Source organism: Ovis aries, chromosome 12 (genome assembly GCF_016772045.2).
Source record: "Ovis aries strain OAR_USU_Benz2616 breed Rambouillet chromosome 12, ARS-UI_Ramb_v3.0, whole genome shotgun sequence".
NCBI lineage: Eukaryota > Metazoa > Chordata > Mammalia > Artiodactyla > Bovidae > Ovis > Ovis aries.
The window spans coordinates 75,299,406-75,318,457 of NC_056065.1; the positions used below are offsets into that span (position 1 = coordinate 75,299,406).

At 41.3% G+C, this 19,052-nt stretch overlaps 1 protein-coding gene across 1 annotated transcript in view; it reads right to left on the minus strand.

Annotated features, from left to right (window-relative positions):
- The window catches only part of LOC105611355 (membrane cofactor protein-like), a 61,892-nt gene extending 44,956 nt beyond the window's left edge, over window positions 1–16,936 (minus strand). Inside the window, exons 1-3 of the mRNA XM_015099399.4 lie at window positions 16,760–16,936; window positions 7,379–7,564; window positions 6,936–7,035 (exon numbers count right to left, since the gene is read on the minus strand). Of these exons, the coding sequence (XP_014954885.3) occupies window positions 6,936–7,035; window positions 7,379–7,564; window positions 16,760–16,880 (407 nt within the window). The 5' untranslated portion in view covers window positions 16,881–16,936. The remainder of the gene's footprint in view (window positions 1–6,935; window positions 7,036–7,378; window positions 7,565–16,759) is intronic.
- Between the last annotated feature and the right edge of the window lie 2,116 nt (window positions 16,937–19,052).

Consider the following 19,052-nt stretch of genomic DNA (forward strand, 5'->3'; position numbering starts at 1 on the left):
GTAGCAAAGCTGAACACGACTGAGCACACAGGCATGGCAGGTGTATCAGGGCACACTCATCTGTGTGAGCTCTCCCAGAGGCTGATATTTTGGCATCAAGACCTGGCCCCACCCAACAGTCTGTAGGATCCAGTGCTGGAAACACCTCAGGCCAAACAACAGATGAGCATCAGCAGACAGGCTGCCTAGAGACTTCCTGAGCCCACAGCCACATTTGGGCTTCCCTTATGGCTCAGCTGGGAAAGAATCTGTTCACAATGCAGGAGACCTGGGTTCAATCCCTGGACTGGGAAAATCCCCTGGAGAAGGAAAAGGCTAGCCACTCCAGTATTCTGGCCTCGAGAATTCCATGTACTGTATAGATCATGGGGTCGCAAAGAGTCAGACATGACTGAGTGACTTTCACTTTCACTTCACTAGACATGACCCTGCCCAACAGAGGACCAAGATCCAGCTCCAGTGGCCATGGGGCTGACACTGGAAGCAAGAAAATTACAGCCCTGCAGCCTGCAGATTGAGTCTACAAATGCAGGCCAGCTAATCCTGGGCCCATGAGTGATGAGAGGGGAGTGTACTGCTGGGATGCTTTGAACATTTCCTAAAGAGGGTCACTTCTCCAAAATCAAAAAAGAGTAACCAACTTACCACATACAAAACATACAAATAGCAATTTAAAGAAAATGAAAACACAGAAGAATACATTTCAGATGAAGGAACAAGATAAAACCCAAGAAGAACTAACTGACGTGAAGGAATGGAATCTACCCAAGAAAGAGTTCAGAGTAATGACAGTAAAGATGATCAAAGAACTCAGGAGAACTGGACGCACAAAGTGAAAAATGAGGCGTTTTTAACAAAGAATTAGAAAATATAAAGAAAAGCCAAATACAATTAAAGAATACAATAACTGAACTGAAAACTACACTAGAAGGATTCAATAGTAGCGTGAATGAGACAGAAGGACAGGTCAGCGAGGTGGAAGACCAAATGGTGGTAATCAGTGCCACGGAACAGAAAAAAGAATGAAAAAGAATGAGAACAATTTAAGGGACTTCCGGGACAACATTAAGCATGCTAGCATTTGCATTATTGGGGTCCCAGAAGGCGGAGAGAGAAAGGGCCTGAGAAAATATTTGAAAAGATAATAGCTGAAAACTCCCCTAATCTGGAAAAGGAACAGTCACCCAGGTCTAGGAAGTGCAGAGAGTGTGATACAGGATTAACCCACAGAGGAATATACCATGACATAGAATAATCAAAATGACAAAAACTAAAGATGAAGAGAAAATATTAAAAGCAACAAGTGAAAATCAACAAATAACATATGAGATTACTCCAATAAGGCTGCTGCTGCTGCTGCTAAATCACATCAGTCATGTCCAACTCTGTGCAGCCCCATAGATGGCAGCCCACCAGGCTCCCACCCCTGGGATTCTCCAGGCAAGCATACTGGGGTGGGTTGCCATTTTCTTCTCCAGTGCAGGAAAGTGAAAAGTGAAAGTGAAGTTGCTCAGTCATGTCCGACTCTTCGCGACCCCATGGACTGTAGCCTACCAGGCTCCTCCATCCATGGGATTTCCCAGACAAGAGTACTGGAGTGGGTTGCCATTGCCTTCTCCACCAATAAGGCTATCAACTAATTTTTCAGCAGAAATTCTGCAGGCTGTAAAGAAGAGACTTTAAAGTGATGAAAGTCAAAAAGTTACAATCAAGAATACTCTATTCAGCAAAGCTCTCATTTCATTCAGATTTGATGGAGAAATCAAAAGTTTTAGAGACAAGCAAAAGCTAAAATAATTCACTATTACCAAAGCATCTTTACAACAGATAATAAAGGAAATTCTCTGTAGAAATGAAAAGATCACAAATAAAAAGAATAAACTTATAAAATGGAAAAGCTTATGGGTAAAGGCAAACTTACAATACAGTTAGAAACTCATCCACACACCAAGCTAGTAGGGAAGTTAAAAGAAAAAAGCAATGAAATAATTTGTATCTACAATAAGCAGTTAAGGGATACACAAAAAATTAGATGTGAAATATAAAATCAAAACCAGTAATTGTGAGGGGAGGAGAATAAAAGGCAGGATATCTAAAATACGTTTGAAATTAAGAAATCTGCAACTTCAAACAAGTATGTATAAATATAGACTCCTATACAAAAATCTCATATAACCACAAAAAAACTGTAATAGATGTACACATACAAAAGATAAAGGAATCCAAATATAACACTTGAGACAGTCATCAAAAGAGAAGAGAAAGAAAGGAGGGAAAAAAAGCAAAAAAAAGAAAATCAACAAAATGACAATAGGAACATACATATTAATAGTTACCTTAAATGTAAGTGGACTAAATGCTCCAACCAAAAGACTCAAATTGGCTAAATGACTACAAAAACAAGACCTACATACATGCTGTCTACAAGAAAGTCACCTCAGATCTGGAGACACATACACACTGAAAGTGAGGAAATGGAAAGAGCTATTCCATGCAAATGGAAGTCAAAAGAAAGTCAGAGTTGCAATGCTTCTATCAGATACAATACTCTTTTAATAAAGACTACTACAAGAGACAAAGAAGGACACTATATAATGAGCAAAGAATCAATCCAAGAAGAAAATATAACAATTCAAATACATATGCACCCATTATAGAAGCATCTCAGTACATAACAGCCAAGTGCTAACAGCCAAAAAGGGAAAACTGACAGTAATACAGTAATAGTAGGGCACTTTAACACCCCACTTACATCAATGGATAGATCATCCAGACAGAAAATTAATAAGGAACAACAGCCTTAAGTGACATATTGAACTCAGTTCAGTTCAGTCACTCAGTCATGTCCAACCCCATGAACTGCAGCACGCGAGGCCTCCCTGTCCATCACCAGCTCCCGGAGTTCACTCAGACTCACGTCCATCAAGTCGGTGATGCCATTCAGCCATCTCATCCTCTGTCGTCCTCTTCTCCTCCTGCCCCCAATCCCTCCCAGCATCAGAGTCTTTTCCAATGAGTCAACTCTTCGCATGAGGTGGCCAAAGTACTGGAGCTTCAGCTTTAGCATCATTCCTTCCAAAGAAATCCCAGGGTTGATCTCCTTCAGAATGGACTGGTTGGATCTCCTTGCAGTCCAGGGGACTCTCAAGAGTCTTCTCCAATACCACAGTTCAAAAGCATCAATTCTTCGGCGCTCAGCCTTCTTCACAGTCCAACTTTCACATCCATACATGACCACAGGAAAAACCATAGCCTTGACTAGATGGACCTTAGTCGGCAAAGTAATATCTCTGCTTTTGAATATACTATCTAGGTTGGTCATAACTTTTCTTCCAAGGAGTAAGTGTCTTTTAATTTCATGGCTGCAGTCACCATCTGCAGTGATTTTGGAGCCTCCCAAAATAAAGTCTGCCACTGTTTCCACTGTTTCTCCATCTATTTTCCCATGAAGTGATGGGACCAGATGCCACGATCTTAGTTTTCTGGATGTTGAGCTTTAAGCCAACTTTTTCACTCTCCTCTTTCACTTTCATCAAGAGGCTTTTTAGTAGCAAAAGCGGTAGTAAGAGGGAATTTTATAGTGATACAAACTTACCTCAGGAAACAAGAAATATCTCAAATAACTAACCTAACCTTACACATAAAGCAATAGAGAAAGAAGAATAAATAAAAGTCAAAGTCAGTAAAAAGAAGGAAATCATAAGATCAGAGCAGCAACAAATGAAATAGAGACTTTGATAACAGTTCTAATAAGATGCATGAAAACTGGAGCCTATTATACAGAGAGAAGTCAATCAGAAAGAAGAACACCAATACAGTATGTTAACTCATATATATGGAATTTAGAAAGATGGTAACGATGGCCCTATATGCAAAACAGCAAAAGAGGCCCAGATACACAGAACAGACTTTTGGACTCTGTGGGAGAAGGCGAGGGTGGGATGGTTTGAGAGAAGAGCATTGAAACATGTATATTACCGTATATGGAACAGATGACCACTCCAAGTTCGATGCATGAACCAGGGCACTCAAAGTCAGTGCACTGGGACAACTCAGAGGGATGGGATGGGGAGGGAGGTGGAAGACGGGTTCAGGATGGGGGACACATGTACACCCATGGCTGATTCATGTCAATGTATGGCAAAACTACAACAACATTGTTAAGTAATTAGCCTCCAATTTAAATAAATAAATTTTAAAAAATAGAAAAGACCAATGAAACTAAAAGCTGGTTCTTTGAAAAGAAAAAGAAATTGATAGACTTTTAGCCAGACTCATCAAGAAAAACGAGGAGAGGGCCCAAATCAATAAGACCAGAAAGGAAAAAGAAGTTACAACCAACACATCAGAAATACAAAGGATCACAAAAGACTACTATAAGCAACTATTTGCCAATAAAATGGACAATCTACTGTAGAAGAAATGGAAATATTCTTAGAAAGAGATAATCTCCCAAGACTGAACCAGGACGAAATAGAACGTATGAACAGACTAATCCCCGGTACTGAAATTGAATCAGTAATTTAAAAGCTCCCAACAAGCAAAATCTTCCAGGACCAGATGGCTTCACAGGTGAATTCTACCAAACATCCATCCATCTTTCTGAAACTATTCCAAAAATCTGCAGAAGAAAGAACAGTTCCAAACTTATTCTATAAGATCAGCATCACCCTAATACCAAAACCAGACAGATATCACACAAAAAAAGAACATTTTAGGTCCATCACTGATGAAAATATAAATGACAATTCTCAACAAAATACTAGCAGACCAACTCCAACAATACATTAAAAGGATCATACATCATGATCCAGTGAGATTTATCCCAGGGATATAAGATCTTTAAATATTCATTAATCAACCAATGCATTATACCATATTAACAAACTGAAGAAAAACCATGTGATCCTTTCAATAGATGCAGAAAAAACTTCTGATAAAATTCAATACCGTTTATGATTTTAAAAGTCCTCTTCAGAAAGTGAGCTTAGAGAAAACATGGCTCAACATAATAAAGGCCGTACATGACAAATCCACAGCTAATATCATACTCAGTGGTGAAAACAGAAGACATTTTCTCTGAGATCATGAAAAATACCAGGATGCCCACTTTTATCACTTTAATTCAGCATGGTTTTGGTCTGGCCACAGGAAATGGAGAAGAAAAATAAATAAAAGGAATCCAAATTGGAAAAGAAGTAAAACCATCACTGTTTGCAGATGATGTGATGCTATACATAGAAAATCCTAAGTCTACTACCAGAAAACTACTAGAGCTCATCAACGAATTTTGAAAAGTTGTTGGATACTAAATTAAGATACAGAAATTGTTGCACTTCTATACTCTAACAATGAAATATCAAAAAAGAAATTAAGGAAACAATCCCATTTACTATTGCATCAAAAAGAATAAAATATATAGAAATAAACCTATCTGAGGAGGCAAAAATCCTATACTCTGAAAACTATAAGATACTGGTGAAAAGAACTGGAGATGACTCAATGGATGAAAAGATATTGGAAAGATAGATGGAAAGATATTCTGTGTTCTTGGATTTGGAGAATCAGTATTGTCAAAATGACTATACTACCCAAGACAATCTATAGATTCAATGCAATCCCTACCAAATTACCAATGGCACTTTTCACAGAACTAGGGTAAAAAATGTTTTAAGTTGTATGGAAACACAAAAGACCCCTAATAGCCAAAACAATCTTGAGAAGGAAGAATGGAACTGGAGCAGTCATGGTCCCTGACTTCAAACCTTACTATAATGCTACAGTCTTCAAAACGGTATGGTACTGGCAGAGAAGGGGACGCATAGAACCATAGAACAGGAGAGAAAGCCCATCAATAAACTCATACACTGATAACTAATCTAGAACAAAGGAGGCGAGAATAGACAATGGAGACAAGTCAGTCTTTTCAATAAGTGGTGCTGGGAAAACTAGACAGCTATATGTGAAAAGAATGAAACATTCTTTTACACCATACAGAACACAGAACATTCTTTTACACCATATACAAATAAATACAAAACTAAACTCAAAATGGATTAAAGACCTAAATGTAAGACCTGATATTATAAAACTCTTCAAGGAAAACATAGGCAGAACACTCTTTAACATAAATTGTGGTGATATTTTTTTAGACACATCTCCTAGAGTAATGGAAATAAAAACAAACACAAAAAACTGGGATCTAACTAAATGGGAAGCCCTTTTGCATGGCAAAGGAAATCATAAATAAAGGAAATCTATGGACTGGGAGAAAATATTATAAATGATGATACCAAGAAGGGATTAATTTCCAATATATGGAGTTCACACAGCTTAATACCAAAAACAACAACATAATCAAAAAATGAGCAGAAGGACCAGACATTTTTCCAAAGAAGTATACAAGTGTCTTTTTCAGGCACATGAAAAAAAATGCTAAATATTGTTAATTATTAGAGAAATGCAAATCAAAACTACAATGAGATGTTACCTTATACCTGTCAGAATGGCCATCATTTAAATGTCTACCAATAATGAATGCTGGAAAGGGTGTGGAGAAAAAGGAGCCCTCCTACACTGTTGATGTCAGTCATTTCTGTGAGCCCTCCTTCAACTTTGAGAATGGCCATTTTAAACAGGTGTACTTTGTAGTTAAGGATAAAGCTATCATGATTACTACATTTTTGCCACATCCAATAGGCTTATTCTCATATATAATAAGTATATAATCTTGCTTTTCTTCCATTTAAATTTCTATTAATTACACAGTTTTTCAGCGTAACTTATCATTTCAGGATAACACATCATTTCAAGTGCAAGTTACCACCTAGAAAGAAAAGTGAAATCAATTTTAAGGAAATGATCAAGTTGAGAAGCAAAGAAAAATGAAATTCACAATGTTTACCTTATTTATTTCTAAAGAGTAACTTACTTACCCCTCATTACAAGAAATGTGAGCTTCTGATTCCCACTCAAATGTGTCATTTGGGGCAACTACTTTACCATGTTTTACTTCTGGATCTGGACATGATTTTCCTAAAAGAAAATTTTCAAATTTGTTTTTTCATACCAATTTCAAGACATTTAAATCAAGATCAAAATTCTACACTACTCTTTTCTATTGATGAAATATTGTTTTCTTTATTTAATTATTATAAGGGCAAACTTGAAATTCACATTTATCGAGGGACCAATCCCCAAGAAAGATTCCCTGGAGATTTCTCAAAACCAAAAAAAATGATTGCTATCTACAGTGTAGTTTCTTATGAGAAAATCATTACTGTTGTAGTGGAAAATTAACTCTTAAAATGTGTAAAAATCTCTAGAGAATGGAAAAAAAAAAAACAAACAAGAAATAAAAACGGTTTAGTTTCCTTACTTAAACATGCTTCTTCAATACGGCTCCAAGAGCCATTAGGCTCACAAGTAGCTGAGAGGAGATAAGGCCACACATAAAAGTACCCTCGGTAACACTCATAGTCTATTCTGTCCCCAGGATAATAACGGTGTTTAATGACACCCTTAAGCTTCATACTGTCCAATACTGGTGGATCAATGCAGCGTACTAGGAATAAGAGAATAAAAACAGAAAATTAGGAATTTAATCTTTCCCATCAGCCATTGTGGCATAGCAGTAAGCAGGTAGTACAGAATAAGTAGAAAGTTTCTCTGCAAGATTTTAAATTATTTTATCCATGGTTTTATCCAAGTGATGGTAGTAGTGGAGAATGTGTCTTGCTTACTAAAAAATCCTATTAACTTTTAATTTGTTGAGGAATAAGCTAAATTTTCATTCAACAGTAAATTCAAGGACACAAAATCTATCTTTTGGGTATTAAATATACATACATATATATATATATACACACACACACATTCTCACGGGCTTCCCAGGTGGTGCTAGTGGTAAAGAACTCGCTTGCCAACGCAGGAGACATAAGAGATGCGGGTTCAGTCCCTGGGTTGGGAAGATCCTCTGGAGGAGGGCATGGCAACATACTAAAGCATTCTTGCCTGGAGAATCCCATGGACAGAGGAGCCTGGCTGGCTACAGTCCAGCAGGTCACAAAAAGTCAGACACGACTAAAGTGACTTAGTACAGCACAGCACATGTTTCCTTACATATTTTTTCCCTAAATTTATTTCAAAACTCACCTTTCATCTTAAAAGTTATTTTATAGTCTGTAACACTCTGCTCAGATTACTCTTCCATAGTTTGAAACACAAGCATATGATCACTTGTCAATTCAGGCACAGTTTCCTCTCAGAAGGCAAGGTTCTAGAGGGAAGGAATCATATGCTTTCTTTTTCTACTACACTCTGTACACACTGGGTGCTCAAGACTTGCTGTAGTAAGAAGAGATTATTAAATAAGCATTGTGGATTTCAAAGATCAAAATAGATGTGGACTATGTATTTTAAAATATGACTTCACTTTATATATTAGGTTGATATAAAAGTAACTGTGGCTTCAGACTGAATTTTAAGTCATTGTAACTAGGCTCAAATACATCTTTATTAATCAAAATAGGATCCATTACAATCAACGCATTTTTGCCAATGAGAAATAAGTTTGTTGGTTCTGATAGCATAAAAATTCATGCTTTGGGATTTGAAGAACTCTTGGAAACCATTTTCTACCTCTTGCTTTTCATGGAAGTGTTTTCCTCACAAAAAGTTGTCAAGACACTTGGAGAAGTGGTCGTTGGTTGGTGAGAGGTCAGGTGAATATGGAGGATGGGGCAAAATATCTTACCCCAATTTGATCAACTTTTGAAGCGTTGGTTGTGATGTGAGTTGGGTGCTGCCGTGGAGAAGAATTGGGCTCTTTCTGTTCACCAGTGCTGGCTGCAGGCGTTGCAGCTTCTGGTGTATCTCACTGATTTGCTGAGCATACTTCTCAGCTGTAATGGTTTTGTCAGGATTCAGAAAGCTATAGTGGATTAAATGGGCAGCAGACCACCAAACAGTGACTGTGACCTTTTTTTGGGGGGGTGCAAATTTGGTTTGGGGAAGTGCTTTGGAGATTCTCGGTCCAACCCCTGAGCTGGTTGTTGTCAGCTGTCATAGAAAACCCGTTTTTCATCGCATGTCACAATGTGATCAATAAATGGTGTATTGATGCTGTGTAGAATAAGAGAAAACAACACTTCAAAATGATGATTTATTTGATTTTCAGTCAGCTCATCAGACACCCATTTATCAAGCTTTTTCATCTTTCCAGTTTGTTTCAAATGCTGACTGACTGTAGAATGGTTGAAACTGAGTTCTTTGACAACTTCTTGTATAGTTGTAAGAGGATCAGCCTCAACTGGTCATTATCAACTTCCCATAGCCAGCCACTATGCTCCTCATCTTCAAGGCTCTCGTCTCCTTTGCAAAACTTCTTGAACTACCACTCCACTGGATGTTTGTTAGCAGTTCCAGGGCCAATTGGAGTGTCAACGTTGTAAGTTGTCTCCACTGCTTTACAACCCATTTTGAACTCAAATAAAAATTCACTCAAATTTGCTTTTTGTCTAACATCATTTTTATAGTCTCAAGTAAATACAAACTAAATATCAAGTAATACATCATTAGCAAAAAATAAGGCAAGAAATGCAATATTATACTTTAAAAATAGGTTCAGTTCAGTTCAGTTCAGTCGCTCAGTCGTGTCCGACTCTTTGCGACCCCATGAATCGCAGCACGCCAGGCCTTCCTGTCCATCACCAACTCCTGGAGCTCACTCAGACTCACGTCCATCGAGTCCGTGATGCCATCCAGCCATCTCATCCTCTGTTGTCCCCTTCTTCTCCTGCCCCCAATCCCTCCCAGCATCAAAGTCTTTTCCAGTGAGTCAACTCTTCTCATGAGGTGGCCAAAGTACTGGAGTTTCAGCTTCAACATCAGTCCTTCCAATGAACACCCAGGACTGAGCTCCTTCAGAATGGACTGGTTGGATCTCCTTGTAGTCCAAGGGACTCCCAAAGTCTTCTCCAACATCACAGTTCAAAAGCATCAATTCTTCTCCACTCAGCTTTCTTCACAGTCCAACTCTCACATCCATACATGACCACAGGAAAAACCATAGCCTTGACTAGACGGACCTTAGTCGGCAAAGTAATGTCTCTGCTTTTGAATATGCTATCTAGGTTGCTCATAACTTTTCTTCCAAGGAGTAAGCCTCTTTTAATTTCATGGCTGCAGTCACCATCTGCAGTGATTTTGGAGCCCCCAAAAATAAAGCCTGACACTGTTATTACATAATATAATAGGCTGCATTCAGAAAATTCCCCAGTGCTCCAGGTAAGTGACAGAAAAGTGAAATAGTACTCTGCTATGAATCAAGAGAACTGTTCACTTTCTACACACTTGCAAAAATTATGCACTCACTCTACCCACTTGCAAAAATTAAAAATAAATGTCTGACACAAGCACACACCCATACCCCTTCTCATGTAGTCCCCTCAGGAAGTCACGGTCTCTGACCCAAGACATAATTCCCCCAAATCTTATCTATTTTTAAAATTTCTTTGCTTCTTCAAAGTGAACATTCTAACACATAATCTGTCAATTTTACTTCTAAATTTCCACTCATTTATAATGTACTTTCAAAGTCATTAAGTAGCCTCCTTCTAGGTAAATTCACCCTAACACTTTCCCTCAGTAATTTTAGGTTTCCTGCCTATAACATCTGGAGCTATTGATCATTTTCCCTTTGCTCCTTCATGCCCGAAAAGCTCTTTCCCTTGGTTTTCAGGAAACAAATGACCTTGATGTTCAGCCTGTCCTCTGCCTACTCTTCCTTCTATGTCTCATTGCATTATGTGACATTACTCATGGGTTATCCTAGGAACATTCCTAATTTTCATCCTGCAAATCCCCCTGGGTGAGAATACATACTCTCATGACATCATTAACACTGATGAGAGCTGCCTCCCGAACCGCTCTATCCATCATAGATCTCTAGCTGGGGTGCCAAGCCTATGCATTCAATTCCCTCGCAACACAACTCTACTTGGAAGGTGTTGCACTTTCTCAAATAACATAATGAAGCCAGAGTGTGGTCTCTTTCGACCCTTCATATCCAGTTTCCACAACTGAAATGCCTGTTCTCTATTTCCACCTTTGCTTCTACTAAAAATTCAAGCCACTATCATTTCTTATCTGAACTGCTGCAAGAGTTTCTGAATAAGTCTCTGTACTGGTCTTGCCACCTTTCATTCAGTTCATTTACATACTGCCACCATATAATACTAATACTATGACCAGAACGCTTCCAAGTCAGATATATTTCAATGGCTCCCTTATTCCCTCATGATAATGTATAAGGTTCCTTGATACAGCTAAGAGAGCTTTAGTATCTGCTCACTCTCGCACACTCGTCTAAGCCCATTCAGTTCCACCATAGTGCCCATGAAATCACTCAGCTTCGTGAAGCACTCTGGACCTCTATGCATCATTTGACTTCAGCTCTGAGCAGAGACTTTGCCATTCCTCCTTCAGTTTCATCTTAGATGCCACTTCTTCCCTGAGGCTCTGAACATCTATCACTCAAACAAATGGGTCAAGCGTCCTCATGGCTGCCACAATTTACTTCTTTCATAGCACCTTTCATACTGTAATTGCTCATTGCTTATATTCCCTAGGACATGGTAACCTTCCTGGGAGCCATGTCCCATTCATCTCTGCATTTCTAGTTCCTAGTGCCACAGTTGAAGAAGCACTGTTATCAGTTTTACGTACTTCTGATAAAACTAAAATTCTTTACTCTTCAGCCAAACTGCTCCACAAATATCTTCAAACCATCACTTTTTTTACTGCTGTTTTTGTCTGTTTCCATTTTGGGGGGGTTTCTTTACAAAAATTTCACTTTATCAGAATTTTTCACTTCTTTCATGTTAAAATATTTGTTTCAATATTTTATTATAAACCTATTTATATCACTTCTATGACTAGAAATAGTATTTTAACATTATAAGTGAACTCCAAAGACTGTAGGTTATATTTTTCCTAAAGATTAGCAATGAACAATTCAGAACATGTTTCTTACAAAAACAATGGTGATATCAATCATTTTAGAAACAGCAAATCAGGCATTACCTGTGCCAACCATTGTTTTTGTGTTTTTTAAACTAACGTATCCTTCACAGTCTTCCTATGAATTGGGTACTACTTTCCCTTCTTTAAGATAAGCAATCTGAACCATGGTAAGGTGAAGGGACTTTCCCATGAATGCATTCCTAGTAGGTAGCACACCCAGGGTCAGGCCAGGAATCTTGGTTCCATTACCAACACTGCTTTCCATCACTGTCGGTCATCTGAAATCCCCGTATGGTAATGACAGCGTTTGTATTTAGTGCTTAAGAAATGGTCTTATATTGAGCCTGGGTAAATTAAAGCAACCTAGTTTAGATGTGGTTTCCCAGGTGGTGCAGTGGTAAAAAATCCGCCTACAAATGCAAGAGACACCGGTTAGGTCCCTGGATCAGAAGATCCCCTAGAGTAGGAACTGGCAACCCACTTCAGTATTCTTGCCTAGAAAATTCCACGGACAAAGGAGCCTGGCAGGCTGCAGTCCAAGGGTCGCAAAAAGCCAGACACAACCGAGTACACACACACACACACACACACACACACACACACACACACACACACACACAGAGTTTAGCTGTGCATTTGCTAGAGCCCACAAAAAGTCTCATGGTGCCCAAAACAACAGGTAATAATATCGTAGTCTGATTTTTAGGATTTTAATTGTTCATTCCTCACTATCCTGTTTCTCCACAACTGTTCACTCTGTGATCTACACTGCTGCCTTCCTCTTGCCTCCTTCACCCCACTGCTGCCACACGGGGTAGCTAGATGGGTCACCACTGCCCTGAGCCACGTCATCTCTCTGAGCCTTTGCTCACTCTCCTTCCTCTGTTCTGAACACCTTTCCTCCTGCTCTGGAGCAACTCCTTCAGCTCTTGCCTTCCTTGTTCACTCAACATCTCCTCTAGGAAGTAGTTTCTGCTTCCTTGGGGAGGCAGTGATCAGTCCCTTCTCTCGTGTAAGCAGCTTTTTGTAAGAAAGAGCTATCTGCAGGAGGTCCCCTTTGTCTCGTCACTTGATCAAAGCTATATTTTAACTAACCTCTGGCCCAAGCATACCTTTCACATCTTTTGATCACACAATACTCCGCCTAACCTGTTGGTTCTTTTCTAAGTTCAAGAAATAGAATGAAGAATAATCAAGAGATGGCCAGCTCTTTCCCCCAGTTTTCCCTTCAGTAATCTTGAGAGCAAACTCTGGGAGACAGAATCTAAAGAAAGAGCACAAGGAGTCAAGAAGTCTGCAGGCAATTGGAGATGTTAACAAATATGACTCTCTATCACAATGACTGGGCTTCCACGGTGGTGCAGCGGTAAAGAATCTGCCTGTACACATAAGAGATGTGGGTTCAATCTCTGGGGTCAGGAAGATTCTCCTGGAGTAGGAAATGGCAACCCACTCCAGCATTCTTGCCTCGAGAATCCCATGGACAGAGAAGCCTGGTGGGCTACAGTTCATGGGGTTGCAAAGAGTCAGACATGACTGAGCGTGCACCCACATCACAATGATTAACTTTGGAGATTACTTCCCCTTTTTCCCTTTAAAAACTTCCAGGGCCAAGCAGAATCTTCAGAGTAGGTTCTGGGACAGAAGTCTTCCTTCTCCCCAGATGCCAGCCTTCTGCTTAAAGCAACCTTTCCATTCCTCCCAGCACTTGTCTCTTAAGTCTAGACTTTCTGAGTGGTGAGTAGTCCAACCTAAGTTCAGCAGCACTTGGACTTTCCTCTGCATGCTTATCATTACATGCTTTTATGTTTAACACATAATATAGTGGACTCCCTTCATCCCTGTGGCCAACAACATCTCACACAGCATGTCCGTCAGTCACTCTTCAAAACACTTTGGTTTTCAAAGTATCACTACTGTTAAACAGAAATCAATGGAAAAGAATATAGTACAATAAATCCAACCATTGAAAATAATCATCTTGAAACTTTATGCAGTGGGGAAGTATTTGACCACCTCATTTCTTTTGCTGTCTATCTCCCAGTAGTATGGTAACCTAGCAACGGACGGATAAGGACTGTTCTTCTTGTACTGTAATACGAAGAGTAGGAAAACTAAGAAACTGTCATGTAAGCATTTACTGATCTTGGCTTCTTTCATTAGGAAGAAAGAAAAGACTTAATATGGGCAGAAGAGATCACCTATAAAAGGAAATTATAGGTTTTGGCCCAAAAAATAGACCCTGCTCTGGAGGAATGAGACGGGTCCCTTCTGTGGGCTCCTGCCATTTGGCAACCACCTCTGAGCTAGCAAGCCTTTCAGGCACAACAACTACAGCTTATTAAACCTGCTCCTCAAGAGCCACTTCTGTGACTGTTTGTAGTATCCACATACTTTCCATGCCCAGTAGAGTGAGTTCCCATTTATACCTTATTTAAGTTTCCTACCTATCCTGATTTTACCTTTCAACCTTAAACATAACCTTTTCATCTTCATTTCCAGTTGGTATCTTCTCTGATATACCCTATTCATTATATCCTTTTTTCCTCTATTTTGAACAATTTTCATCATCTCATTCAACTTCTAGCCTTAAGCATATTTTAAATATCATTAAAGAATTCCTTTTAATTTCTTGTTAGCACTGCCGTTCCATCACTCACACCTCTCCTGCAGAGAAATAAACTTTTAAAATGATCTGTAACAAGCAAGACTGTAGCAGTGTGAGCCCTGAGGAGTCTACTATCAGGGGCATATACATCCCTTCTGATCCTCAGCTGCCTCTGCCTTAGCTTTTAGGCACCAGAGAAAGGCCATCCTAAGTGTGACTCTTTAGAGAACTTCCTCCTGGAAGCAAGAGAAGTTGTTCCTGGGCTCTAAGCCCCAGCTGAAAGTTACCTCTAATTTTCTAGTACTCGATAGTTATACAAGAGTGTTGACACTGAGGCAAAAAAAAAAAAAAAAAAAAAAAAGGCATTTCAAACCAAGTGTGCCAAGAAGACAGCCAAGGTCTCTGCATTCTCGTGAAGAGAGAATGGAAAACATAGTTTGGGTGGATGACTATCAGTTAGCAGGGGGGTTAAACTGAAGTGTGTGTGTCCCCTGGGAACGGTAGGCCAGAGAAGGTTCCTCTGAAAAGGTGACACCACAGAGCTTGAAGAATAGGAAAGAGTTAATTATGCATAAGGCAGAAGAATTTTCTAAGCCCTCTGAGGAAACAGCAAGTGCAGAAGACAAGGTGGCAGAGTCTAGCCTGTTTGTTGAGCAGAAGTCTCCCCTCCCACCAGCCCTTTGTTAAATGCCATCAGAGAACCACGCTTCTGTCCTCTTGGGCACTTCTCTTGGGCTATAACATATTCGTTAGTCTTATGTGTTGGCTACCATCTGCCACTCCCAATAAATTCTAGCAAATATTAATATTCAATTTCCTAATGTGTGCCTGGCACTGGGGGTGTAACAGTGAGCAAAACTCAGTCCCTGCATATACTCACATGTGTGTGCGGGAGGGGGACAAACAGACAGACAGTGAAATCAGGATAGTGAAAACAGGAATGCTGTGTTTATTGTTCACAAGTGCATCTTCAGGACCTGGACAGGACCTGGCATACAGAAGACAAGTATTTGTTGAGTAAATGCTGCTAAGAAAAACTGTAGCAAACAAACTACATGAAATAGATCCTAAAAATATCCTGGACATAGAAACACATCTGTGGACAAAGACAAGGAAATATACCAAAGTATTAAAAAATGGTTGTCCTTGTTTATGTTTTATACAATAACCATGTATTTTTGTACATATTTAAAGTATTTATTCGATTCACTGAAACACGCAAACTTAGTGAACGGGGTCTCAGCTCTAACTTATGAGCTTTAAGGGAAAACCAGGTGAACATCATTTATAGTTCATTTCCAGGATACTCATTTTTCACTAGGTTTGACTACCAATGTGTTTTCGGTTGCTTTGGTAAGCCCCATGCAAAGCAAACTTGGATCTCCCTGGTGGCTCAGACGGTAAAGCGTCTGCCTGCCGTGCGGGAGACCAGGGTTCGATCCCTGGGTTGGGAAGATCCACTGGAGAAGGAAATGGCAACCCACTCCAGTAATCTTGCCTGGAAAATTTCATGGACTGAGGAGCCTGGTAGGCTATAGTCCATGGGGTCGCAAAGAGTCGGACACGACCGAGCAACTTCACATGCAAAGCAAACAGTAAGCTTCCTAGTCCCACACTGGGCACCACTGGGTTGGTGACTTTCACAAAGCATATACTGGGGTACACTTCTCCCAGCTCCCCCAGGGGGACACAACCCCCCCCCCCGCAACCACCCACGGAGCACAAGACAAACCCTTCCCCTCGCAACATCCCCAGACACTTGAGCAAGCCTTCCCCACCAGCACCAGGGCCCTGCACCTATCCTCACCAGGCTCTGTCCTGTAAACACCCTACAACCTCTTGCCAGGGAACCAGCCTGGCAAGAGCTGGTCAACCCAGGCCGAGCCCACCATCGCGCAGCTCTCAGTGCCCCCCAAGATGCAAGCCTTCTCCTTAGGTCCCCGCACAGCTAGACCCGGCAAACACCCGCCCCGCCCTCTACCCCAACTCCGCAGGACCCCCGGCGGATCCAGCTCCGTGTCAGCGCCCCGCGCCACCAAGCAAAGCCCCCGGCCCCCGGTTCTGGCCTGCCGGCCCCCGACCCACTCCAGTTCGCCGCCTGGGCGCACGCTATCTCCAGGCTCCTACCGGAGAATATGGGTAACGGGAGCACTAGGGCCGCCAAAAGCATCCCGACGCAGCACCAAGGGAAGAGGGGACTCTCGGGGCGAGCGGGAGGTGCCTGGCGAGGCGCGCAAGACGCTGTCATTTTCGGGACGATCAGCGGGACACCGCAGACCAACGCGGGACAGACCTTTCCAAACTGAGTTACCGCGCGCAACAATCCGCGGATTCACCCAGTCCAGTGCGGTCACGGAGGTGGGCGTGGCCTGGAACGCGCCCTGGCTGGCCAATGGGCGGGCTGCAAGGCGGGGCTTCGGGCCGGGGGCGGTCCTTGAGCCGGGAGGGGCGGGGCGTGGGCGTCACTTCTCCGTCTGCAGACCTAAAGGAGAAGCTCAGCGGCTCGCGGGAAATGTTCACAGCCTCTTCGGGAACACACTGTCACTGCCCTATTTAGGAAGGATGGGAAGGAATCAAGGGCAGGCGCGGTCATCGTTGACCCTTTTCCAGAACGCTGGACTAAATAAAAAGAATCAAGCACCTCCACCTGAAAACAGTCAGTGGATCCCTGTGGGGCAGGCACCGCTCAGGACTCCACTTTGGACCTGGGGCCCTCCAGACTGTCCCGACGCCTAGGCCCTTGCCCAGTCTTTGACTGTGACCCCATGAATCGCAGCAAGCCAGGCCTCCCTATCCAGCACCAACTCCCGGAGTTCACTCAGACTCGCGTCCATCGAGTCAGTGATGCCATCCAGCCATCTCATCCTCTGTTGTCCCCTTCTCCTGCCCCCAATCCCTCCCAGCATCAGAGTCTTTTCCAATGAGTCAACTCTTCGCATGAGGTGGCCAAAGTACTGGAGTTTCAGCTTTAGCATCATTCCTTCCAAAGAAATCCCAGGGCTGATCTCTTCGGCATTAGGCAGGCATAATTCAGGACAATAGCTGAGGTTTCCGTGGTTGACTGCTGCTGAAGCCTCTAGTGGCCCGATAGATTTCAGAATTAGGAAAAGTATGGCCATTGTTCTCCCAACAGCTAGTCAATTAGTTTCCCCTCTGCTCCCAGAAAAGGACTCCTGGGAAGGTAAATTATTTACACGGACTATTAGCATAAGAGGCCTCAACTCTATGGGGCCTCAGTCCTTGAGCAACTAAGTTTTATTGAAGGTGAAATTTACATGCGTGAAAAAGGTAAGGACAAAGATTCTGGAGAAGACTGTTGAAAGTTCCTTGGACTGCGAGATCAAACCAGTCAATCCTAAACAAAATCCATCCGGAATATTCATTACAAGGACTGATGCTGAAACTTCAATACTGTGACCACCTGATGGGAGAGCCTACTCAAGGAAAAAGCCCTGATGCTGGGAAGATTGAGGGCAGGAGGAGAAGGGGATGACAGAGGATAAGATGGTTGGATGACATCATCTACTCAGTGGACAGAAATTTGAGCACACTCTGGGAGATAGTGAAGGACAGGGAAACCTGGCATACTGCAGAGTCGCAGAGTCGGCCATGACTGAGTAACTGAACAACAACAACAAGGATTAGAGGAGGTATTTTGGATTGAGTACTTATGAGCAGGATTGGGGTCACCTGAAGACTAACAATAGCACGTGCTTCCTTTTGCTTCCATTTGTTCTTTTTATTTCACGCTCTCCCTGAGAATTGGCAGAATGCTGTTTCCTGCTCTGCAGCTTCTAGAAGCGGCATCTATCTTTGGTTTTTTTGGCTTGCAGCTGCATCATTCTAATCTCTGCCTCTCTGGTCACAAAAATATCTCCCCGATTGTCTTTGTCTTTACTTTTATTTTCTTCTTCTTACAAGGATGTCAGTCACATTTGATTGGAGGTCACCATAATGACCTCATCTTAACTTGATTACATCTGGTAGACACCCTAATTCCAAATAAGGTAACACTTTTAGGTCCTGGCCATAAGGGACCCTCTTTGACACATAAGAGTTCACATTGCAATCTATCAGATTCCTATTTTCCCATGTGTCAAATAGATTCACCCAATCCCAACATCCTCCAAAGTTTTCACTCTTTACAGCATCAACTCGAAGGCCCAAATTTTACTTAAATATCTTCTAAATAAGTTATGAATTAGACTTAGTTTCTGGACCATCCCTGGGCAAAATTTGTAGTCATGTGTGACCCTGTGAACTAGAAAACAAGTAATGTTCTTCCAAAGTACAATGCTAATATTGACATAGGATAGAAATTACCATTCATAAATGGAGAAAGAGATAAGAAAGGGGTCACAAGTCTTAAACAAATTCAAAACCCACCAAGAGAAATCTCATTAGATTCTGGGAACAGAGA